We start from the raw sequence: 26323 nt of genomic DNA on the forward strand, positions 1-26323 counted from the left end.
TTCCGTTACATTGCCTTTTTTATACTTTCCGTGCCTGTAAAGTGTCCTTCCCGGGGCCGTTGCTGCTCTTCGGCACTTACGCTACTTTCTGTCGCTGAGTGGCGCAAGCGACGCAGCAAAGGGGCCCGTATGGAATACCTTAGCAGCGGATGGAATGACCTCCTGAGTCCTGACATGGTTGTTTCTATCACTGACCAATAATTATTCCGCAACCAAGTGTACGAGCATTTTTCGTCATAAAAAAGTAAATTTGTCTATATGCACATGTGTTTTCCCACCTTTCTGCTGTTTTCATTGCCGTGCACACTACTGTGTGCGTAGTGTTTATGCTTTTTGTATCATTTTCTTGTGTACCTCTCGCAGTTCGACAGCTGTGTACTGGACAACATTATTGTAACTACAGTACTCTTCTTCCATGGTACATCTTCTGTTAGGTATACGGTATTACCACATTGTAGTGTTTTATACCGTGTTGCTTCTGCTCGATTTGTTTTTTGCGTTTTGTTTTTCTCGCTCCCTCACTCAATATTCCTACGGGAACCTGTAAAGTAACGTGAATAAATAAATAAAACTGCTTTAACCAAAAATTAAGGCATAGTAATGAAGAGAATGGAACAGGTGATACAAACAAAGCAAATAGCCGAGGATTGGGTAGAAAGTAGGATGAATTACTATATAAACGCAGAGGCAACAAAGCCAGTGTTGATTCACACAGAGCATTGATTGATTCGCACAGATTCACAGTGTTGATTCACACATTATCATAGGGGGCAAAAAACTTCAGAAATTCAAGCATGCGTGGAATAAAATGGGGAACTGCAGAATGAATTTAGACAGGACAGCTGGTTCGAGGATAATTTGTTAGGAATTACTCAGTGCATTCAAGTTGCGACAGTTCAGAATGGAGCATTATCGATTACCTTCTTGGATATTAAAGGGGCATATGATAACATAAACAAACTGCTGTGGAGGTTGCTGAAATTCCAATGCTCAGATGACGAGTTAATACAGCCCAAGAAGCTTAAAGTTTGTACTAGCAAATTCTTCGCTATGTTTCGTTGTAAAATAGTCTCAGCACATCACCCAATATTCTGCTTTCAATATTCTTTTAAGCAAAGGACTAAGTAAAATGCAGCTAACGAAGTTCATTCACCATGCGATGGCTACAGTGGCACAATCTGGTTTTAGAGCAGTGCGCTTGATGAGTGACATTCATACGATCAAAATCAGTGCTTTGGAGTATCTTTTTGCGGTGGTTTATTCCTGTCCTACAGCATAGAGCACCCAAGCGACTGGGCGGGACTGATTTAGGCATTCTTAGCTTTGATAACTGTTCCATAGTGAGGAGCACTCGCTCACAGCCGTGCGTAGCTTTGGCCCAGCCGTCCAGCCCCCCAAAGTGCTTCCCGGCTTCACTCCAGCCGCTAACGTAAGACCTTATATCAGTGGCGCCCCACGTGAACATGGCAGCGGCGGCCGCCCGCAGCTCGGGTTACGGCCTGCCCCTATTGTTCTCCAATCGGCTAGGCAGGCACAGAAAGTATAAAGGAAGCCATGGCCATTACAAGCAGTTCAACTTTTATCTTGATATGGGACGGACGTGTTTCGTTCGCTCGAAAGAAGATGAGCGGGAATGAGCAGGTGTTGAAAGATTGTGGGCACGCAGAGGACCCCGAATAGGCCTGAACACAACGGAAAGCCGCTGCAGCACGACGTGCAGCCGCCGCCGTTTTATCCCCAATTTACACCTTCTGGACCAGCTGCGAATTCGTGCGGGACGAAGTGCAGTACGTTTTCCCGCTTGGAACGCTGACGCGAGCCAATATTTCTTCTTTTTTTTTGTAAGCAAACGCTCATTGGTGGGCAGGGGACGCGTGATGGAGCCACGCTGGGCAAGACCAGGGTTTGAACCGCAGACCCACCTAATTTTAATTCCTTTGCTATTATTCTGATGGCGCTGTCTGTTATTTTACGCGCCATCATTACGTTACGCTCACGCCGGACGCTGTATATTGTCATTTCTTATTTAATGCGGTAGAAATCAATTTGCCTGTTTTGGTGGTCCAATAATGGCATTTTTACTTTTTTATTTGCTCGAGTAGTGCGGCTTCCATGTATGTAAATATTTCGTTTCCCAACTATCACGCAAAAAGTATTGCCGCTCCTTGTACTGGTAGTGCAAAACTAGATGAACAGCAGAGCCGGGGGTACAGTTAGCTTTTCCGCCCAGTGACAGCGGGTCTCAGGATACAGAGAGCTGAAAGAGCAAATCTATGCACGCTCCTCAAATGGCGAGCACCAACCCAGGCCTGTCACCCTAAAATTCATATTATCATGAAACACGTTCTAGCAAGTCTTTCGAAAATCCCGGGCCATCTCTACGAACGTGAAACCTGGGGAGAGGTGACGCATGCAGTGCATAAGGGGGCAGACGTTCAAGGGCGTTTTAGACCACGGAGATGAAACCGTTGGGTGATAGAGGTATACAGTTTTGCTGTAAGTCTCGTGTCTTTGAAGCAAGAAGCGTTCTAGCGCGAGGAGTTGGAAAATGAGTGTCACAGTGTGTTCTTTTAGCACGCGCTTTTGCCCTTGGAGATGAAACGTTCTAGCACGAGGCGTTGGAGAGTACTTGTCCCGGTGTTTTATTGCCGTGTCTACATGATACTGCGAAGACGTCAGATGACGACGGCATGAGACGCGGACATACCGAACCCCTCAGAGGCTTCATCCATAAAAGGCTGCCAAGTAGTCGTCGCCGCTGTATAGCCCGCTTACTTCGCCTCCCTCCGTCCCGCCCAGGGCTTCCCCGTCTCAACGACACCGCCCTGGAATTCCCAAGCTCAACCGGCGAAAAACATCACGCGGGCAACATCGCCTCTTCAGGGGGAGGGTTACGGAGGCCTGTAGCGACATTTGCGCAACAAGTCCACCGCGCTGAAGGCGATGACGACGAAGGCGGGAACTCCTCACTTGGCGCAAGCCCACGCCGAAGCCTGGAGGATGCGGGGCGCTTCTCACGAGGCGCACGTTCATGTGCGCTCGGTATTTTAACAACGGAGCTGTTTAGGCCGACACAAATCCGTCCGTAGTAGATGTAAAACCCGGAAGCCTTGTGAAAAAATGTGGAAAGGGAGGTCTCGGGTATCAAACCCGGGACCTTTATGCCGTGAACCGGAAACCTAACCATGGGGCACGGTGCAAGAACGAGATAGGAGGCGAAACTCACAAGCGCTCGTCATACGTTAAGCTAGCGGCATCTGCCGCGGGTGTAGAAACTGCGTGGCCGCCGAAAACGGCATTTCACTGCACACTCGCGGAATAAGTGCGGCTGCTATCATTTCGTCCCTCAGGTGCCGCTACGCTCTCCTTCGCCGTCGCTGCTACGAAGCTTGGCAGTCCGCCTTGATTTTCATTGTGACGTTATCTGGTCGCTCGCCCGCGCTTGTCGCAATGGGCGATTTCGCCTCCTATAAATATTCTTACTGCGTGCCAGGGGGCCACCCCAAACTTCACGTCGGTACGTGCTAGCAGCGGTGCGGAACTATAACATCTGCAGCCAATCTACAAAAAAAGACGCTTCCCGTTGCAGGAATCGAGCCGGGCGCCCTGGCGTTACAACACCGTCGTCTATACGATTGAACTATCAACACTTTTTTTCTTTAATGCATGGAACTTTTAGAAACCTTGAGAAGACAACACACTTAACACGCAATAGAAACACTAACAGACAGCAAAGGGCAAGGACATCAGTCGAACAAAGATCGAAACTCAGACAAGCAAACGCACGCATCCAAAAGAGGCAGCCACTCCGGTGGAACACTCGCCGCAGCATAAACGCTCCGCCCCAACGCCGCCTGTACCCGAAAAATGCACTTGGTCGGCCTAGGGGGTTCCGCATGCCGATCAGTCATGCGACACTTCCACAAGCTAAACAATCCTAGGAGAACTAAAACGTCATATTGCACCCGATTAACACACTCCGAGCGCAGAGCATTTCGTGTGGGTGGGCAGCATGGGCGTTGGCTTTCGACTTAACCGCGGGTTCTAGCGCGTTCTGACACGGTTCAATTTAAAACAGATGTGAATGCCTGCGGTCGAGACGACCGAAGTCTTCCAGTCATGGAGAACTGTCAGCGGCAAGTTCAGAATTAAACTTGAGATGATGGCTTACGTAGCGCAAACTTGGCGCCTAACTAAACACTTGAAATCAAAGTTAGTTCTGCTCAACGGGCCTTGGAATGAATAGTCACCAGAGTAACACCAGAGTCCTTCAATGCCTTGCTGGTCATCAAACTTCGCAATCACGCTTTGGGAGAGCTTCGTACGCTGCCACGCCGCGGCGCTGGTGTTGATAGGAGGGCAGCCAGGGGAGTGGTCAGAGCGCGTTTGGCAGGGAATGGATCAGGGAGTAACATAAAACGGACGCTGGCCGGCTTATCAGCAGTGCGCTTTCACTTAACGTGTCGTGGGCCGCTCAAATGGACGTATCATTGTGTGAGTGGTGATAAAATTTGGTGCGAACGGGCGCGATGCTACTGCGTTCCTGCCTGCCGGTCTGGCTACAGAGCAGCGGCGGCCGCCCGATTCTCTCCGATGTGCGGTGGCGCCACTCGCGGTAGCCTTTGTCCCCGAACCTAACTTGGCCGGGAGTTTCATGACCAGAGAAGCATTGAAAGACTCTAGTAACACCTAGCGACAGCAAACAAGTTTTCTGAAACAGAAAACAAGCCAGGGCCGGTGATATCATACTTGAAATAAAGAAAAAAATGAACTTGGGCTGGCCACGTAATTCGGCGAAAGGACGATCGGTGGACTACCAGGCTGATAGAGTGGACACCGACAGACCGGTGTAGAAAAAGAGAAAGGCCAATAGCTCGAAGGAGGGACGAAATCAGGAAATTCGGCGGCAAAACTGGAGAAAGAGGAGAAGGATAAACACCTTCATTGTGGAAAAAAGTGACCCTTCGGGAGGTGAAGTCCTCAGTCCAGGACCCCATATAATGGACCCGGGCGTAGCGGGACAGGAGCGTTTAGAGGTCGTTGGGAGAGGTGTTAGTCCTCCAGTGGACCCAGCAGGCACCTGATGATCCAAGAAAGTGAATTGCTGTGCTAGTTGGTTCATCATGTTCAGAAAAGTGGAAACCGGCGAGCAGAACGCAGGACAAAAAAATGAGGCACACACACAACACCGTTGGACTAGCAACTGGTTTATTCGGAAGAAACCATCACATTTATGCGCCAAACCTGCACGGGCACACACTTTTCAGCAACGTGAAGAGCTGAACTTTAAAGATAAGAATTCAAATTCCTTTTCCGTGATAACAACCGAAGGATCACTAACGCAACCCTGTTTATTTTTTTCTTATTAAAAACGCTTCTAGCAGTTCGCGCTCATTTCTTGCTTTCCCACGACCGATCGATGGTGCTAGCGAGGTGAAACCGTGGGGTATAATTCTGGCAATCTTTTACATGCAAAGCTAAATTGCTGCCCGTTCCCGAGCCCAAGGTTCCTCGGTGCTGCCTCAGGGGCTTGTTTAGTCACCCGCAAGTTTGCCCAATGTATATTTTTCCACACGACAACGGAATAGAATAAACCACCCCCACTGCGCACGTAGTGAACCTTGTCTGGTGGTTTGTTTTGCAAGTTTCAGCTTGCCTCTTCCCACCAAAGATTTGGGTGCACTGACCAGAAAGTTTGCGGGAAGCAGAGAAGACGATGTTGACCCCATATTTTGGGGTCACTTTTTTCAACCGATGGGAAGTCTTGTGGAAGGGGGGGATGACTTCAAACTTATTTCTCCCTTCTTCTGCTGGGCTACCAGGCTTTGCAGAAGTTTTTTCTTCATATCCTGACCCAAGGATTCACCCGCCGCCAGCAAAACCTCTGAGGGAAACCCAGACTCCTTACACCGGTCAACCTGTTCAGCCAGACGTTTTGATGCATCACATGCGGACAACTTTTCTTCACAGCATTCATGAAACACAAATTAACTATGCTGCGGTTAACCAACTTCGAGTGAGCCGAATGATGATCACGTTGCAACAGCCGGGTCTCCAACGAAGGGAAAGGGGCCGCCAGTTCCGGTCTTTCTCTAGCCTTCCACCACTAGTGCAAGGTGCGGCAATTTTTTTCTTGGCATTTTTTTGCGAAGGACACCGTACAAAACGCAAGCTCGAACAGCTGAGCTGTTACAGCAAGCTGCATGCAGCGGGGGGATGCGGCGAGGCAGTTCCACCTGCACAGCTGGAAGTGGGGAATGTCAATGTTGGGATGGCTTCGTTAGAATGTAACACGCAGACGCGTTCAGTCGCAAGTTGAGAGCAGTGTGGCAAACACACTGCTCTGCCGTGCTTCTGGTGGTTAGACGAAACACATACCGACAGCAGTGCGAGTGCGCCGAGGCGACGTGAATCCAACAAAAAATACGCAATGTTCATAGGATCTGATTTTGGATTTCTAATAGGGAGGGGCCGGCGCGAACGCCTGACCCCACTACCAAAAATTACATATCCCACCTACCCCAGTTTGGAGTAGGGGCAAGCTTCAACCGATCGCAGTGCAATGACCGGCCTCCACTTGGGGCGCCGGCCATATTGACCACCGAACAGCCCGGCACCAGGTAAGTATGCCGACACCGGCCCTGTAGCCAGGCGCCCTTTGCCAAGTGAAATCATGTGGCGCCGGTGAGGTGCGCCCTTTAGGTTAAACGTACTTCATAATTAACGGAGAAGCTGCGCAGCGGAGGGCGTCGAAGATGTTCGAATGCTATCGTCCGGATATCTTTTAGTGTAACCACCCCCGTAGTTGACCCTGCCTGCGTTGTAGGAACATGTAGCGTTGGAAGACTGCCGAGGCTGCGAGGATAGCACGTGACAGCAACAGAGTTGCGGAAATTTTGAGGGTGGTCACGTGACATGAGGTGAAGAAACGGCCTCTGGTGCGCGTGTGCTTCGAACGATGGATTCATTTTTAACATCGATCTGTGCTTTTGTCTGCCTAAGTGAAAGGTGTCCCACAATGGTTCTATACACCCAGTCATGCCGTTGCCTAGCGTCCTCTCCTAAATAAGCTGAGCGCCTTATCTTCCCCGTGGGGTAGAATATCTGGCAGCAGAATGAACGCGATCCCATCGTGGCTTCACACCGCCAAAGGAAGCCTTTCGTCTGTGCTTGTCTTATATCACAGCTTGCTGCCTGTGCAGGTTTGGTTAAGGCGGGCGGAAATTCTCTGCTGTGGGGAAAGCGAGATCAAAAGTAAATGGCCGCCTTGTCCAGTGGAGTAAATGAGGAGCCCAAATAAGGAGCCCATAAGGAATGCATAGCTCAACATAACACTTAACCTTAGGCAGGCATGCGAAATAGATTGTGTCGTCAAGACGAAATTGCGCATACAAAACTTGCTGAGGCGTAGCCTGTGAGAGACCACTCCAATTTTTCTAGCGAGATGTCTACAGTTCCACTATTCAGCATACTTCGTTCTCATTCTGGCTTAAATTTGCACCAACATTAGAAAATACAGATACCAAGGATTTGAATTTTGTGCACCACAAACCTGGAAACCGATAGTGGCTTAGAGCAAACGGCGCAGGCGATGATGGCCGGGCGCTTGCAGACGGGAGACTCTCATGAAGCTTTGGGTAGGGCAAGCGGGCGTGGAGTGTATTAGAGCGAATGGGAACACAGCTTCTGGCGACCAATTAATTCAGACTTCTGCCTTGTGAGCTCTGTTATTTGAGCGGTCACCAAGGCTCCCTTCCGTCTCATAGCTCTAAGGTAGTCTTCGGCAGGGATGTAGGGACACCCAAAACCTGCTACCAACAATGGCACAAATTTAAGCTAGCTTGCAATTAAAATTTCCAAGAATGAAAATATGGTGTACCTTCCTCCCGCTACTCCATCCATACCTTTTTCACTGTTGAACGTGGGGTGTGGTTTGGCTCCGAACGAGCACGCCACGCACGGGTGATAGCGCGGTTTGCTCTGCTCTTGCGTGGCAAGGTTTGCGAGGAATCTCATGGTCCTGCGTTAGACAGAGACAGCAAATTTACAGTCGAAGAGGGGCTCTCATAGTCACGATAATGCGCTGGTTCAAATGCCCAAGAGGAGACCACAACCGCTGCTTGGTATATGAGACGCTGAAAAAAGAAAGCCGTTATCTCATGGACGACTGCTGTCGATCTCATGGACGACTGCGGTCGACTGCGGTCGACCCCGCCGCGTCGACACGCAAGCCTGTACGGGTCCCAAACTATATACAAGAACCCCTTCATGCATGGCGCATGTCAGGTTGGCAACACCTCATTAATGACAATCTTGAATTATTCTGCCGCAAAACATTCATGCCGTCTTATGACTGGCGAAATACTGAAGAAAACTGACTAGTCTGCAAAAATGAAATAACTGAACTTGTAAGTGAACGTGTTTCAATAGTTACGATTAAAGGCTCGTCAGATCCTTGGTTCACGAAGTCACCTGGGAATCAGCGCAGAAAAACATCTCTATAAGCGGACGAAACGTGTTGGTACCGACGAGGATTGGCAGGAATACAAACATTTCTTGGACACATACTGCTCAGCGATAAGGGCCGCTTGAGGCAGTATGTGCATGCATTGCGTCGTAAACTGACCGCATGAGGCGCACCATGACCTTATAAAAATAGCAAATTTGTAACCTCATTTTCTATAACAGGCAGAGAAATTGGAAAGATTAAAATGGTGGCCTATTCAGAAACCTTAGCACGTACGTTATCGAACCAGCCTGCGGCTATTAGGGCGGTGATATACTTAGGTTATGTGTATTGTCGCACTTTCCAAGCGAATAATCCCCACATGATCCCCGCAACCTTTAAAACTGCTCTTGTGGTGACATAAATACGAACTGCTTTTTGAATTCAGGTGAACTTTCTTGGGTCGAAGCAAAATAGTGCATGACACCATACCGCAAACCTGCCGACTGGGTGGACAGATCCCAAATTCAGTTTGTGGATTTATTTTGCGGCCACGGATTCGGTAATTTTATGAGGCTTACAATCAACGCTAGAAGTCAACAGAACACATCATAAAACAGCCATCGTTAGATGGGCTGTTTTCAGCTTGAACGAAACAGAAGCGCTACTACCACATACTTTGCAGGATAAAAACCACCTCATCCATTAGCACTAAGACATGATTCTGTAAGCAGGCGTGGGTCAAGGCTTTTCACATGCATACCACGATACCCTACCCAAGCTGTCTTCCGTCATTACCATGCTAAGTCGTAAAATTGGTCATTGCACAATAGTACGACTAATGTTCATTGTAATTGTTGTTTATAGTAAGATATTTGTTTATAGTATTTTTTACAGTGTTGTTTATAGTGTGGCGTGGACTCAGATTACAAAACAGCCGCTCTAAAACGTTTTGAATTCGTCATTCCTGACTTTGTTTTCAATTGCATTGAAGGAAAAAAGACAACATTTTATTGTCGTCATCTCACTAGCAAGAATTAGAATAAAAATGATCAATGAGCTGAATTCTGTCCAGCACTTTCCCACCAAAATTGGCAGGAAGAGCCATGCGCAGTCAAGTTCATTGTTAACACGAATTATGTCCGACATGAGTTGCGCCGAGAGCCTGGCGCAATGACGTTAATTACCGTGAATCCCATGTAACAGTCATAGGGATACATCTCTTCGAGTTGTTCGCACAAAAGCAGAGGGTCAAAAATCCTATTTTAGTTGTTGCTCGATGTTTCGTTACATCGGCTATAGAGACAGTGACTGTTGCAGTCCGACTTCGCAGGGCCAAAAATACCCTATGTGAAATGCAGATAATCAATAAATTGAAAGCGTTTTAGAGATAATAAAGTGCTGGTCCCATTCACCGCCTTTATTTTGCTCCTAATTACCCACAAATTGCCGAGAATTCTGCGAATAGGCTTTTCTCAGTTAGCCGTGAAACGTAAGGCATTCTTCCTGGTGCGATATTACATTTGTAAGATGATTTTGCTACAAATATACTAGCCAGAAGAAGTCATGAGGGGTACTTCTAGGCGCAGCAACATTTCAGACCAAGTTACGCCGAAGTTCAAGACCTCTGGTAGTGCATTTTGAAAGTGGTCAAATCTTTCGTGTAGCGAATCGCACCGGCTACGAAATCGTTTCACCGAGCTCTTCAAAAGGGCTCAATTTTCGCCGTATTTCAAATTATGCGTTCTGTAATTTTCGACACAACAAAGAATGGTTGCTGTTATGACAGAACTGCTTTCCATCAACATGAACAATTGCTCGCCTTGCTGAATATGAAGCAAAGAAATTAATACTCTCCGTCTCGTCGGCATTCTGTTCAGTGTTTATTATATCCACGATGAGCTACTTTTCCATCTGCTGTCATTTTGCGCACGTGGTTAGCACAAGCAATAGACGGTAAAGTTCATAAACAAGGGACTTTGCATCGAAAATGTGATTTTTTGTAAGGTGTGTCATTCGTGTGTTTCCAATCCATACTCTCATTTCACGCTAGAGGGATTCCTGCCGTAAAAGGGGGCATAAGGCTTCCGTTTCATAATCCGCGAAGTACGCGCAGCCCAAAAATTTATTCCTTCGCTGGTTCAGTTGCTTAGGCTGATCAACTACTTTCACAAATTGAGCGTTTTCCACAAGAGGTGCAACTTGTAGCGGAGAATAGAATCAATGTCCACCCACGGAATGCAAAATCCAGCGCAAAAAGTTATTTACGTGTTTCTCTAAACGCTGGTTTATCGCTGGCCTTTCTACTTGTAACACCAAGATGCAATAAAAAGCAAAATCTTTTTTATTTCATATTTTCTTATTTGACTATTGACCATGGTTCTCCGAAGTTTTCACACCGCTTCCGTTAGTATTATGTACACCGGTGCGCCGCTGTTACTTTTATAAATTGACATATAATTAAAGAGAAAACACCTATCCAGCCCATGGCCCGCTCGAACCATAGCCCCCAGCAGCGTAGCCTCCATACGCCGCTTGTTCCCCAGCGGTGTAACGGCCCGATTGGGTTGCACCTGGGGCGGCGACGGGATTGGCGTTGAACACGGCGTCGGCGCTCGCTCCCGGCAGCGTACCAGGCTCATTTGTGTCAATGGTTGCCCGAAAGCCGTTTTCGTCGGCCACGTATTTGACAACGCGATACAGCCCGTTGGCGTCCCTATAACCGTAGGATCCAGTCTTGGCGTTGTTGGAATCGCCTTGCTCTTTGTGGAACAGCTGGGTGCCGTACTCGTCCGTGTTGTCGTAGCCGAAGCTGTACGGCTGAGGCGGCTGAACAAACGACAGAAGGCAGAAGGAGATAGGCAATTCTGATAACCACGATGTTCTTAAGTGAAAAGTGTCACTTGGAATATTGGTTGCGTGAGAGACAATATATGGTGGCGATTTTGCCCTACGCAAAGAGTGTATTATGGTGGCATTTCAAAGGGTTACAACATTTGTTCGTCCGCGATTGTGCAGAGGACGTTTTAGTGCTCTCTAGATGCAGGGATTACAACGCTAGTAAACATGTAGTTTCACAAACATAAGCTGGCTTGATAAATACTTAGATCTGGCGGGGCCAGTATTAGATGTTCTTGCTACCGCAGTACATGAGTGGCGTGGGGATTCTCTTAATCTTTCCTAATTCGTTCCAATCTGTATTTGCTTTTACACCCTACCATTTCACACGGCAGTTTTTTTTTTTTTGTTATTTCCTCCACCTAAACTGACATACTGCGTTTCGAAATTAAGGAATAATCAGGCATTGGTGGACCAATTTAGAAGTTTTACGAATACCAAATAGAAGAGAAAAATGATATTCAATTCCGCCATATTTCGTGTTTCCAGAAATGGGTGCCAATATGGTACGCACACAATATTTGTTTTGACATGGCCGTGTACCCTAGTGCACAATAGTAATAAATTGTATTAAAGAAATTTCGGTAAACTCCTTCCCATCCCGCCTGAAAGGGGCAGGTAGGAACCCGCATTTAGCTGCACAAATCTCGAAAGAAAAGGTTACTTTTCATTTTTTAAGGACTCATGGCGATAGATTGTGCTGATAGACGAACATTTTAAGTTATCGTTTTCGTGAGCACCATAGCTGCAGCAAGCGTACATGCTGACCTTCTCCTACTTTAGCGTGTGCGAAACAATTGCTCGTTTTTACCTGTAATCATTCGCGCTGTTTAACTGGGCGCACATCCATACAACTTTGGCGCTAACAGCGTATGGAGTCCCGTATCAAGATAACAAAAATGTTGAGTGAATGTGGTACAAGCAATAATTGTTTAAGCTGGGCTGTCCAGAACACCCCGCCATAACCGTATAGGTTGCGTCTAAAACGTCCATAGATTTCTGAATATATGGCATAGATAGGGCAGTTTAGTCGAATGTTCTTCAGCTCCCCGAAACGCGTTGAGCTTCTGTGTTTGCTCGCGCTGATCTACGCTGATTAAACGGGTATTTAAAGGGATTGCAACTGCATTTCTGCTCAATCGACGTAGGCGCCGTTAATATCTGAACGTTTTGGCTCCGGAAGACCACCCAACAAGACAATATTTGTCTTTTGGGTCGTTACTGTGAAGGATACACGATTGAATAATCGGGCGACCTAAATAGTTCTTGTTTAAGACATTCGCACCATCCAAAGTGTTTCTGCTGTATCAATCTAATTACAACAAAATATATTCAAGGACATTGGGGGCAAATTGTTGTAGCAAAAAAAAAGCAGAAATTCAGTTTATCGTAGCACAGCTGATGACAAAAACACATACAAAATGGCATGCGCCAATCAATTACTTTCTGGGTATGTATACTTTGCGCCGCTTCTATAACACAATGACAACTTACGTAGGACTGGCCAGCACCATATGAGCCTGCCGCCGCAGCCGCGCCATAAACTGGGCCTTGAAATCCAGCTCCTCCAAAGCCACCGGCTCCGTGATGTGCTCCCCCAAAGCGGTCACCAGAGCGAGCGAAGGCGGCCAGGAAGAGAACGAGGAAAGCCTTTCGGGAGCGAAAGAAAGCGTCAAATGGTCATGTGTCATACCCTTAGAATGGCGCACCTGAGCCTTCGCGTCTTAGCTATTGGAGCACTCTGCGCACAGACACGAAACCTTCTGTGATAAGAAAATGCCCTAACACACGGTCACCAGATATACTACAGGGGCATTTTTGTAATTTTACCGGCTACATTACTCGAGATATAAGAAATCGAAACACCGTGCTTCGAAGTTGGGGCGGAAGTAGTGACCGAGAAAGTTTGTGGAAGACGCTGATTTGACCTAAAAAAGGAAGAAATAGGCGTAATGCAGCGAATTCATGTGAACCTTACACGGCAAAATAATGAACCCGTGAATCATCATTCATTTCTGCCCCTTTTTCAGTTGGGAATTTAGGTGAGAGTGTAGCAGGAATTATGATCTGCAGGCTTCGTAGTAAAGATTTCTGAGTTTATATTTCGTTTCATATAAATCTCGCAGAAAAGTATCAGCACATGATTGCCTTCAACGAGCTAAACTTGGTTCGATAAGAGCGGCAGTTATAGAGTGATAGTTTCCGTTTTCTACAATAGATTTTGTGCTATATCCAATGGCTATTGTTTGCCACTAAACATGTGCCACTACAGCCATACAGATAGTGTGGTATTCGCGAACGAAGGCGCGTATAAAAATTGCCTAATGCGAACAGCTATACATTAGCGATTACAGGTACCAACGCCATATTTCCCACCTTGGAGATCATTCTGATGGTACTTGTAATCCTCCGATGCCTGGAAACGCAGAAATGACACGCACTCACAGTTGGTGGCTTTGAGCGGCAGCTCTCCTCTTATATACTCGTTGTGTGATTGCCCGCAACTAACACGACAAGATTGGAGAGGGAACAACGCCGTCTTCACCCTTTGCGCTTCACGATAGGGTGAGGGCCAGTTGTTACGCAGCCTAAGGACTCACGCTTTGCACGGCTTCTGTGCCACACACGTAGTTGCGTGACGCCTCGTTCTTCTCGGTTTTCAAAACCTGCACATGCTGCGAAGCGACAATAAGAACCACGGGGACGTTGTCGAATCATTCGAATAAGACGAATGTCTTCAAAGCGTCACAAAATGTTTCTTGGGCTTCGCATAGAGTGCAGCCGGAATAAAAAAAGTTGATTAGTGTGTGAATAACGTTCCATCTCTCTTTATCGAGTATGTAAATATGCTTACATTTCATAGAGAAGCGATAACAACTTACTTTCTGTATATTGGTGCGGAAGGCTAAAAACGATCTGGAGTGCGATTGTGGCCTTTTCAATATGCATGTAGATTTACTGAGGAAATGAAACAATTTAATATCTCTTAAACTGCGTATTCATTTACTCATTTTCAAAAACTATTTTTTGGGGGGGATAGATGGCGTCTACAGAAATACCTGGCAGTCTGTAAGAAGCACCAATACGAGCACTCTATTACATGTGTCAACCAATACAGGGTTTTCCAAGCTGTAAGGAAAGTATCGACCTCTAATGTGGCCTATATACTGCAGCTTAGCACGGATGTCTCAAACTATCAACTTAGCAGATAGGGGGGAGTCATGTCGTACAATGTATACAGATGCGCCAGTAAATATACTGATGTTGATTGACGTAACTTGATGGTGCACGAGTCGACGGGATGAAACAGACCGAAAGAAATTTTAAGTGCGAATGCACTTTATAAGCGACCCCAAACCATCCACCGCCGGCGGCGGCGGCGGCGGCGGCGTCCGCAGTGCTCCTCTATATTTAAAAAAGAAACAGCATACGGCGCCAGGTTTCGATCCGAGGACTTTGCGGCCGCAGCGCGACGCTCTACCGACCAAGCCACGGACGCGACGGTGATATCAGTGTTAGTGACGCGCCTTATATCTTTAACGCATTCAAACTACGTCGTCAGCGGCGTGCGTTGGCGACTCAGCGGCGTTATAGCGGCTTGATAACTGCGTGGTGTACACGTGATACTACAAACCCGATGGAAGAGATGGAAGAGAAGGCGGCGAGGCGGTGGGCTGCGGGGGCCGAGCGCAAGCGCCGCAAGCGGGCCGACAACCGTGCATTCGCACTTTCACATTCTCCCCCTCGGGGAAATGCGGGGGAATTTTTTTACGCTGGGAAATTGTCTGTTGCCCACAGTCTCGTTTAATTTGGAACACGCTTTTTACTGGCCCGCCTTTGGTGAAAAAATATCAAGCAATTATAAGAAGAATTTCGCTTTGAGTGTCCTGGATACCCGAAAGAGTCTTCTTCAAGGTATAGCAACAAAGTCAACATCACGACAGTGTTTATTGTCTAGACAAATGAAAATATTTTGCAGAACTGTTGAAAGAAGGTCATTTAACTCCTGAATTCTTAAACACCCCTGAACGAATTTTTTCCCAAACATGCCTTTATTCTGCGAGGGGACAAATACATATGCGGGCAAATACTGAAAATCTGTTTCCTCGTAAAATATCGTAAGAGCTGCTTTATCGCGCCAGCAATGGATGGGGAGTGTCGGAAAAAAATTGCGCCGTATATCAGTCAAAATCGCGTGAAATTAAAACACATAACGACCGGGCGAGTGCCCAGCCTCACTATAACCCTACTTTGAGGGCACGTGTGGAGAGGAGGGCGTAATGTAGAGTCTGGGACGGCAGCCGGGAATGCAGCAATGACGCTGCGGGCGCTGATACTAAAAGATGTCAAGTCGGAGCAGTGCCGGCGGGCTCCTCTCCGCCGCCGACTACATGGCATGCCGTCTCGGAGGTTACCGTGACACCCACCGCCGCTGGTAGATATTGTAGAATGTAGTGTGAAACCCGTAAAGGGCTGCAGAAGAGGAATGAATTGGAAGCACTCCTAAAGTGGGCAAACGAAACTATACAGACGGTTATAAGGCAAAGCCCAATCTGCACACTGTGCGAAAAGTGCGTGAGAATGGTTGTGTTGCAGGCATGTAGATCGGAAATTCCTCCGTTTATCGAGGCAGGAGCAATATGAGCGCTATGGATATTTCAATGATTTTTTTTTCAGCTTCATCACCACCCTAGCCGTTGTTGGTCTTGCTTGCAATAAGATGAACGTCGGTAAGATAAGTCTCTGTATAAAAGTAACATTTGTACCGCACCGGTCTACAGCGCTAAAAAGGTCAAAATGCAGATTAGAACGTACGCGGCCGCACGTGAGGGTATTGCCGTATTCGGCAGCAGAAATAGATTTTTTAAACGTAACGATAAAAGCCACGGGGAAAAGTGTATTGCATACTTAGTTAGCCACAAAGGGAGTGATTCCATCACCCGGACACCCATTGCTCGGAATAAACGAAACTAATGCCAAACCTGTTAACTCGGTAGGTTAAAAAGGCGATGTCTCATTCATCTTTATGCCTACAGAATGGCCGACGTCTCACAGAACTAAATTCAAGGAGGGCTCATATTAACGCGAAATTTCTCAAATTAAAGAAATAAGCTGAAAAGAAAATTGGAGAAATGTGGAACATGGTAAAAGAAAAATAGGTGGCTTACGGACTTGAAAACGAGCAGCAATGACTATGATACTAGATCAATAGAGGGTCCTAATGACTCTCTCTCTCTCTCTCTCTCTCTCTCTCTCTCTCTCGCTCGCTCGCTCTCTCTCTCTCTCACTCACTCCATCTCCCTCTCTTTAGCTCTCTCTCTATCTATCTATCTTTCTTGCCTCTACGGATCAGCTCTAATTTTTTCTGTAGAGCTTCGTTGCCCAAGTTTCCAGTGAAGAGGGTGTGTCGTTCTGTGTATTTCAAATTATGGGGAAGTTACATATATCGCGGCAGAGGTTCGATTCCTTTTTGCCTTTAAAACATTCTTCGCTGCATTTTTCAGGGATCATAAGTGCAAATCTGAACTTTTGTGGGATAGTGCTGGTTTGAAATTTTCAAAGTCTTGTGAATCTTATGCAGATAGGTCCCTGCGTGAGGTAAGTACAATTCCTCTTCCGAATCGTTTTCGGTGCAGACGTTAGCCGTAGGTTTTGCAAGAAGGGAGGCCGTACGAATGGTCGAACTCGCAGCGGAACGAGACAATACTTTCATTTCTCTCCTGTCTCTTGTGGGCCGGGCACCAGGTGAAGTTATGTGCTTTCGCAGGGTCCTTCGGGAAGATTCCTTGGGAAATTTTTGGTATTCTTCCGTCCGTAACAAGCCAGGGCAGATGATATCATAGTTGAAATAAAGAAAAAGAAATGGACTTGGGCTCGCCACGTAATTAGGCGAAATGACCATCGGTGCACTACCAGGCTGATAGAGTGGACATCGACAGGCGGGTGTAGAAAAGGAAGGAAGCTCGACGGAGGGACAAAATCAGGAAATTCGGAGGCAAAAATGGACCCGGGCGTAGCGGGACAGGAGCGGTTAGAGGTCGATGGGAGAGGCCTTCGTCCTCCAGTGGACCCAGTAAGTTCCTGATGATGATCACGTTGCAAAAACTGGGTCTGCAACGAAGGGAAAGCGGCCACCATCTCCGGTATTTCTCCAGCCTTCCACCATTAGTGCAAGGTTCGGTCATTTTTTTCTTGGCATTTTTTTTTTTTTTTGCGAAGGCCGCCGTACATAACTCACGCTTGAACAGATCTGCTGTTACAGCAAGCTACATGCAGCTTCCGATTCCGAACAGGCTCTCTCGTTCCTCTTTTTTTTTCTATTTCTCTCTTCAATTCCCCTACTAAATTGTTTCTTCGGCTGAACTATTTTGCCTTATCTGGATCTCTTTAATGAAAAATTCCCCCGCACCTCCCCGAAGGGACTCGTGCAGAAATGCGAATGCATTGGGTGCACCGATGAGTGTGTTGCGAGTAATGGCGTAATTAATGAGGAGAGTGTGAACGTAATCATTTATTCATCAGCACCTGTTTGTGTTATCGTTGTACCTGACGGCCACAATCACTGCCTTGTGATCGCTAAAGTGCACGGTCAAAGGGTCTTTGAGAAGCATAGGTGCGTCACAGTTTCGCGTAAAGACCAGATCAATGCAACTCCCGTGAATGGTAGTGGGGCACGTGTCGAAGCCGGCAGAGAGACAATGCATAGAGTGCCTGGCCTGCATGTACTCGACCAGCCACTCGCCACTCTCCTTGCGCACGTCAACGTTGAAGTCGCCAACCAATACTATGGGGTCAGAGGGATTGGAGCGCACGCGCACACTTTCCATAGCCGCGTCCAGCTGCGCGGCAACGGCGTCTCGAGCGAGGTTGGGCGCGAGGTACACGGTCACCACAAAGACTCCGTCTCCGGTTTAGGCAAGGGTGTACAAGTCCTTGTACGGAGACGTGTCTCGAACGGGAGACGTGTTAACGGAGTGCGATATCAAGTTCCCTCGGGCGTGTCCTCTACCCTTGCCCTCCGCTACTCCCGCCCGAGCTACCACATGCTCCGGTTGCTAGGCGCGCCACAGCTGTTGCTAGGGGCGAGGAGGAGCGCGGAGAGATAACACCTGCGGGGGCACGCCGACGGAGCACGACAACCCCCGACTAAGAAATGCATTCGCATTTACGACGACGACGATGACGAAGGCAGAACTACGAGGCGCGCGCTCACGTGCGCTCGCGCTGGAGGAATGCAGGCACACATTCGCATGTACGACGACGACGACGCCGAAGGCAGAACTACGAGGTGCGCGCTCACGTGCGCTCGCGCTGGAGGAATGCAGGCGCACGCCGGCCAACGGAGCAAGACAACCCCCGGCTAATAAATGCATTCGCATTTAAAAAAACTTCTTGACCAATACCCCTGAGTGGGTATGCGCCACTTTATGGGCCTCCACCACCACCCCGGCACATTTGGGAGATGGGAATGCCAATGTAGGGATGTCACACCTAGTCAGACGCGCCAATTGGGAAGTTGGGAGCAGTGTGGCATACACACTGCTGTGCCTTGCTGCTTTATGGTTACACGACACACATACCGACAGCAGTGCGACTGCACTGAGGTGAAGTGTACCCAATAAAGCATACGCAGTACTCATACAATCTGATTTTGGATTTAAAAAACGAAGGGGCCGGCGCAAACGCCTGACCCCACTACCAAAAATTACATACCCCACCTACCCCAGTTTGGAGTAGGGGCAAGCTTCAGCCGATCGAAGTGCAATGACCGGCCTCCACTTGGGCGCGAGAAGAGAATTTATTATGAAACCCGGCCATATTGACCACCGAACAGCCCGGCACCAGGTAAGTATGCCCACTCCGGCCCAGTAACGGGACCCCCTTTTTTCAAGTGAAATCATGTGGCGCCGGTGCGGCGGACCCGTTAAGTTAAACGTACTTCATAATTAACGGAGAAGCTGCGCAATGCAGGGCGGCGAAGATCTTCGAATGCAATCCTCCGGATATCTTTTAGTGTAAGCACCCCCGGAGTTTACCCTGTCTGCGTTGTAGGAATATTTAGCGTTGGAAGACTGCCGTGGCTGCGAGGAAAACACGTGACAGCAACGAAGTTGCGGAAGTTTTGAGGGTGGTCACGTGACATGAGGTGAATAACCGGCCTCTGGTGCGCGCGTACTTCGAACGATGGATTATTTTTAACATCGCTCTGTTCTTTTGTCTGCCTAATTGAAAGGTGCCCCACAATGGTTCTATACAGCTATTGATGTCATTGCCTAGCGTCCTCTCCAAATCAGCTGAGCGCCTTATCTTCGCCTTGGGGTAGAAAGTCTGGCCACAGAGCGAACGCGATCCCATCGTGGCTTCACAGCGCCAAAGCAAGCCATTCGTCTTCCTGGAGATCTTCTGAATTGTCGGAGTGCATTACCCTATATCGCGTGATGAAACGGATGAAACGTGAATGCATGGACGCCAGGTGTACTGCCTGTTTCTATGACGTCTAAGCACAGTCCACCACGCAAGAAGGGCCACAAGGACGAACCTCAACAGGCGCACAGTGTATCGAGGAAGGCCAGATTCCAGGAGCTTGGTGCTACTCCGCGGCTGATGTCTCCGAACGAATATATGTACAAGCGATAAGCGGCAGACATACATATCTTTCAGAAGGATCGCCAACGAAGTCATAATACTTTTGCAATCAAGCCGAATTTGAAGGCTTAATGGCAGGAGAAATGTTTTGCGACAAAAATGTTAGCTAGTCTACCTACTTCTATACCACAACCCCTCAACACTATACGTTGCCTGCGCGTAATAAAATAACACATGCGCCGCCTTAAGGCTACTGCATTCTGTTTCTGGAGAAGAGCTGTCTAAGCTTGAGTTCTATCCGTTCCTGGAGTCGCTCAGAACTCGACGCAGCAAAATTGAAAGGAGGAAAATGTTTTGCTAAGAAGTGTGCGGTGAAGTGGAGAGGAGGCAAGGAGCCGACGAGCAGGGGTGTGGAGTGCGTGTCATGACGCATATGTTTGGGTGGTGAGGCGCGCATCGTGGATTGGCTACTCCTAGCGATGACGTAGGCTCCGGCGTGCAGGTGTTCTCCTAGTTGAGAGAGACGGCGTGCGTTCGGCGGCATCAGTATCCGATCTACCGATAAGCCTTTAAACCTAGTGAAGACCACCAGGTCCGCTGTTTTCTCAGTCTTCGCGTCTCAATTGCGAAAGTGGCCGAAGTATTTTTTCTCGCAGATGTCCCGTTTTATTTAGACAAATACCGAAAAACAATTCTGTTAAATGGCCTCATGAACCCAAAATTCATTTGTGTCATTTAGGATGTCGGAAAAGAAGACTATGTAAATTCTAAAACTAGTTTGCGGCTTCGCTATTGAGGTGTGCGCAACTGCCTTAACTCATACGCTACATTTTGAAAAAGGGTTCATTCCTGCGTCTACGAAACTTTTCCTCACATTTGGAGAACTCAGCACTGTTCTGTTATTTGTTTGTAACCTCTCCGCTTGTAATATAAGACGGAAGTCGTCTTACAAATTGACCAAGGTCCACAAAGCCAACAGGCTCAATTTCGAACATTACACACCTATAAAAGTTTCTGTTGTGTATGTGAGTCAGTAATCTCCACGCTGTCGGTTTGAGTACTGGATACGTCCACCCCTGCCCTCATAATTGGCCGTACACCCCACTTTTCGACCTTCTGGAGGCCTACAAGGGACAACCCTATTATTGAAACAAAAAACGTTTTTTTGCTTACCTCATGTTTTCTACTCTCTGTTTGGCTGCTTTGTCGTTGTTACTTATTCCCCTGTTAGTGATAGCGTTTGCTCTTTTTCATCGCATATAGACAGGTGCACTGTGATGTACATACGTTCTGTGAAATATTTACTGAATTGCCAATGCTGCTGACACAGTGTGTAGAGGGCTTCTGAGGGCCTCTTTCAGGCCGTCTGTGCCTTTTGTCCCAGTCGCCTATCACCTAGATGAGAAATAAAGGTTTCTGAAATCCAATCAAATTGCGTTTCGTCAGATCGTAACCCTTGCACATATCCCTCTTTGCCCGTTTCCAGAATAATGCGCAAGATTGTCCCGTTTTTTAGGTGATACAAAAATACCAACATTCCCGCCCCTCCGCCCGCCCCCCCCCCCGCTTTCCTTTCATTTGTGCCGCACATTTATTATTATTATACCAACTCGACAAAGAGAAACGGAAAAAAAAGTTGGCCCAGCTTGCACTAGCGGTGTAAGGATGAAGAAACCTCAGAGCTGGCCGCCCCGCCCCCTTCGCCGTACACCAAGCTGTTACAATACGCATAGATTTCCGACCTTGCCGCTGAAAGTTCTCCATGACTAGCAGGTCCGGACCGTTTTGTCCGCAGCCGTTCACATCTCTCCCAAAGCGTACTACTACATTAGCACGTGCTAGAACCCGCGGCAACGGCTTCGTGAACTCGAAGTCGGGAGCGCGAGCTTTCCTATGCCCCCCACAACAGGCGGGAACGCACGTGAACTGTTGAGGAGAACAGCACGTGATAGATCATGGCAGGAATGCTGGGCATTGTTCTCGAAGGTACAGCTGGCCGACGCCAGGCGCTCGTCACGAGGCCTACGCCCACGTGCGGTCAGTATTTTAACGGGCTGTCGTTATTAGGCTCATTTATCGGTTTTTTTTTTGTGCCTTATAGTCGTCCGCTATCTCCCGTGCTCATCAAGCATCCGCGGAAGTACGTCATCGATGCTAACAGGAAACTACAACTGATTCTGCCAGATACGCGTGCGCTCGCCGGAATCGGGAATAGTGATCAGCGGTAATTAGATTGCGGATAGGAGGGCAATGATACTTCGACCAAGGCACAAGAAAAGATCCGCGATTTGAGTAGGTGCCGCGCCTGCGCACTGAAGCTTGTTCTACATGACCTGTGTAGTCGCATGCTGATCAGACACGGTCGCCAGCCCTGCCCGTAACTTACGCCACCGCCAAAGCGCATTTCCGATGACCTAAAATGATGCCGGCGCCAAGATTTTGTCACCTGGCGAAAAAAGAAGAAAAAGATTAACGACAGATTTTCAAAAATCAAGGTAAGCCTACATTGTAACAAGAAACGAACTGCAATGTGCCCCGCTGAGAAACAAAACTGAGCATATCGGATCTTATTACACCAATTTTACAATAACTTAACAATTTTCGTGGGCGTGCCACAACCGCGATCCCTGTCCGCCAAACGATGACCAGCGCCACGGGGCAAATTTTAAAAAATTCGAAAAATCGGCGAGGACGTGATTCCCGAAAAGGGGAATCACGTCCTCGGCCCTACGTTTGTACTTACCTGGTGCCGGAGTATCCGTGATCTTCGAGATCAATATGTAGACCCTGTGCGCCGAGGATCACCGCCGGAACGCCACGTCAGTTCGTGTTCTTAGCGCTCTCTTTCGTTTCCTGCGGGGCGACCCTACGTTTTGCGTTGGATAGCCCCCCCTCTGCTTCTGGACGCTCTCCGCCACCTTGCTGCCCGTCTCCTTCGTCTCGCCGTCCAAGATGGCCTCTATGCAACCCGCTGCCGTGAAATACCGGCCACCAGTCCCCAAGGCGCAATGCTTCAAGCTTGATGCCCCCAAGGATGCTTCCGTCGACGACATCATTGATGCCATCGAAGACGTCGTGGGTCCCCACGGCCTCAAGAGCCTCCAGCACCAAGGAGGCATGAAGTTTTGTGCCGCGGTTTCGTCCGCTGCTGCAGCTAAGAGCCTCAACGAGCGTGGTGCCATCGTCGTGAAGGGCACTTCGTGCCCCGTTACATGCATAGGTCCTCAGATCGTGTACGTCACCGTCTATCGTTTCCAATGGTACATGAACGACCAAGATCTGGGAGCAGCCCTCTCGCCCTACGGCAGGGTGCTCAGCGTGCACTACCCAAACTTCAATGATCGGCCGCGCATTGAGAACGGCGTTCGTCTCGTTCGTATTGAGATGAAGTCAACCATTCCAAACTTCCTGTCTGTGCGAGGATACAAGGTACAGTGCGAGTACCGGGGCGTAAAGAGAGTGTGCTCTCGGTGTGAACGCGAGGGCCACAACCGCTCCGACTGCAAGACGCCGTGGTGTCCTCGGTGCGAGGCCTTCGGACACGAGTTCGACTCATGCTCGGCCGTGTGTCGCCGCTGCCGGGGAGACCACGCCACGGCGGACTGCCTGCGGCCGCGGTCTTACGCAGACGCAGCGAGTGAGTTTCCCGAGCTTCCTCGCGGCGCCAACGAGGCTTCGCAGGCGACTTCATCCCAGCGACAGACGCCACCCGAGGACATTCCTTGCAGTTCTGTGCCTTCGAGCGATGACGACGCCTCGAAAACCACGACAAGCGTTGAAGAAACGCCGATGGATGACGTTGAATCATTGCCCGCACTTGACAGGGACACGTCATCAACCAACGAGCTTGCTAGCCAACCCACTGCAGCGACAGCGGGCAGCTCATCCACCGATGATTCCTTCTCCCCGACCAGCTCTTCGGAAGTCGACACAGAAGAAGGAAGCTCAGCGGATCAGCGTAAGCAGCCATCGTTGTCCAAGCCTGTGGATCAAACACACGTTCCAGCGGCCAAGGCCCGAGGTGCCCGCAACCGAGGCCTCCGCGTTCCCTTCAACGAGGACGACGCCAAGCCCGCCCGCCGAGAAGCATCCAAGCCCTACCACCGTGATGCGACGGCGGCAAGTCTTCCGGCTGGCCTCGCTCGACACCAGGACGACGCCTCGCTGCCTGCCGACCCACTTGTCTTGACCAAGCAAGCCCTCTCAACACAGAACAAGGACCCGCGCCTGATTAACCCGATTAGCCAGGTTGCGGACCTATTGGACAGCTCTCGTGTCGACAGCAAACGCGAACTTTCATCGGCAACCGACTCGGATCACACGGCAGACATAAGTAAGAAGCTGTGTCTGCCTATTTCTAACGCCAGTCCAGACTTGTAATTGAAGGGGCATCAATGGGTTTCGCAGCCTTTATTAACGTTCTTTTTCTACCGGCGCCCTTGCTATTCGTGCACAAGGGCGATGATTCTCGCTGGCGAGCAGGGGAACACAAATTGCGTATACAGGCTTCGCGAAATTTCATTGATGCCTCTTTCATAGCATCGTTCCTTATTTTGTTTTTTGTTGGCCCCAGCGGCTATCATTGGGTCCCTTCTGGTTGTTGCTCCGTTCCGGGGTCGCGCGACATCGTTCCACGTTGCACACGGCCCCTATCGAACCACCTATATAGTTGCTCCGTGCTCGCGTGCCGCTCATGTCACGTGTCATTTGTTTTGTTCTATTTTGCGCCTCACGAGGTGCGTTCGCTACGCCAGGCCCAAGGAGCTCGTGGTATGTTCGGCGTGCGAGTCGATCACTGAGCTCAGTGGAGAAAGAAAGGAGCATCAACGCTAAGTAGCGCCTTAACCTTTTATGCTAGTGCACTTTCTTTCCTTGAACGCCCAAGGCTTTCGAAACCAGGATAAGCAGAGGGAGGTTATGCACTTTGCTCGAGCGCGAAACGTTGATGTTCTTTTCTTGCAGGAGTGCAATTTTCGCACGCCTCGAGATGTTTCCCTGTTTAAAGAGCGCTTCTGTGTTGACGCTTTTTTTACATTGTCGAACTCGCCTGCCTCTGGAGTTGGCGTAATAATTTTGCGACCCAGTTTGCGCCAAAAAGCGCATGTCACCTTTGGGTTTGACGGCCGAACGATCCCGGTCGATTTTTACCTTTTTTCTCGCCGAGTACGTGCTCTAAACGTGTACGCGCCGGCACAGCGTCACCTTTCTACAAATTTCTTTGCATCGCTGGATGTTTACTTACTCGACAGTTACCCCACATTTTTAGTGGGTGATTTTAACTCTGTTTTAGACCCTGTTTGAGACCTTCGGGGGCCGGGTCAGGGAAGACCGCGGCGCGGCGCGTGCGCTCTTGGTGACTTGGTAGATCAATTTAGACTGAGTGACGCTTGGGTGCAGACCCACGGCGGCACCTTCGCTGCAACTTGGGCGAGAGGAGCGTCCGCCAGCCGGCTGGACAAATTCTATCTGCCCCCAGAACTCAGTCGATGCTTCGAAAGCTGCGAGGTGCTGGTGTTTCCGTCTGGCACACCCCGTATTTCCGACCATTCTCCCGTCTCCGTAAAGTTGGTGCAACGCGGAACCATCTCCAGCCATGACATCTGGCGTATGGACATCTGCCTGCTAGCGGATCCTGATAGCTTTGCTTCTCTTAAGGACCAGCTGAAACCCGGGTCGCAGAGGAACGAGTGGGAAGACTTCAAGTCGAGTTGGCGCAAGATACTTATGGAGGCGGGACGCAAACGTAAAGCGCGCATCTCACGAGAACTGGATGAGGCTTTGAGGAGGTTGCGCATCATAAAGAGCGGGCAAATGACATTTGCCATGCGCGACTATGAGGGTCTGTTGAGGGCGCGCTACGAGAGGCTTTTGCGTCAGTCGTCTAGCGCAGCGGGTCGCGCATTCGTGCAAGGCAGGCCTTTGTCAGACCCGTCGGCACTAAGGTATATTAGGGCAGGTTCGGTAGATGACGTCGGTCGAGCGCACGTGCCCCAGGTTGTGCTGCCGAACGGCGCCGCCAGTTCGCGTCCAGCCGACATAAGTGAAGTGTTCACTCACCACTTCAGGGAATTTTTTAAGGCGTCAGGAGAGCGCGAATCTTCCCCGGAATTTGAGGAGAATGTTCGAAACTTTTGCGGTGAACTTCCACAAGTTCCCAGTTCCTTAGCTGACACTTTGACCGCTCCTGTCTCTTACGAGGAGCTGTGGGATGCAGTCGGAAGCATGAACCAGTCCTCAGCCCCGGGGCCAGACGGCATCCCATTGAGCTTTTACAAAGCCTTCTTTTCGCGCCTGAAGGACCCGTTGTTAGAGATGGTGAACGCCTTTTTCACCCATGGTGTGCGGCCACTTTCTTTTAAAGAGGGCAACATAGTCATTATAACGAAACCTGGA

At 48.9% G+C, this 26323-nt stretch overlaps 1 protein-coding gene, 1 non-coding gene and 1 pseudogene across 2 annotated transcripts in view; all 3 read right to left on the bottom strand.

Annotated features, from left to right (window-relative positions):
- Positions 1 to 21905, bottom strand: part of LOC144168131 (uncharacterized) — a 35824-nt gene extending 13919 nt beyond the window's left edge. The window contains exons 1-4 of the mRNA XM_077697182.1: positions 21852 to 21905; positions 13945 to 14019; positions 12839 to 12994; positions 10931 to 11275 (exon numbers count right to left, since the gene is read on the bottom strand). Coding sequence (XP_077553308.1) covers positions 10931 to 11275; positions 12839 to 12994; positions 13945 to 14019; positions 21852 to 21905 — 630 coding nt within the window. The remainder of the gene's footprint in view (positions 1 to 10930; positions 11276 to 12838; positions 12995 to 13944; positions 14020 to 21851) is intronic.
- On the bottom strand, positions 6466 to 6628 carry LOC144171226 (U1 spliceosomal RNA). Its single transcript, XR_013322899.1, has one exon. It is a non-coding gene; the product is annotated as a U1 spliceosomal RNA (small nuclear RNA).
- LOC144171235 (U1 spliceosomal RNA) lies at positions 19012 to 19197 on the bottom strand (annotated as a pseudogene).
- Positions 21906 to 26323: the final 4418 nt, after the last annotated feature.

The sequence above is a fragment of the Haemaphysalis longicornis genome, unplaced genomic scaffold (assembly GCF_048455015.1).
Source record: "Haemaphysalis longicornis isolate Haplotype H1 unplaced genomic scaffold, Haemaphysalis longicornis Haplotype H1 scaffold_2, whole genome shotgun sequence".
Classification (NCBI taxonomy): domain Eukaryota; kingdom Metazoa; phylum Arthropoda; class Arachnida; order Ixodida; family Ixodidae; genus Haemaphysalis; species Haemaphysalis longicornis.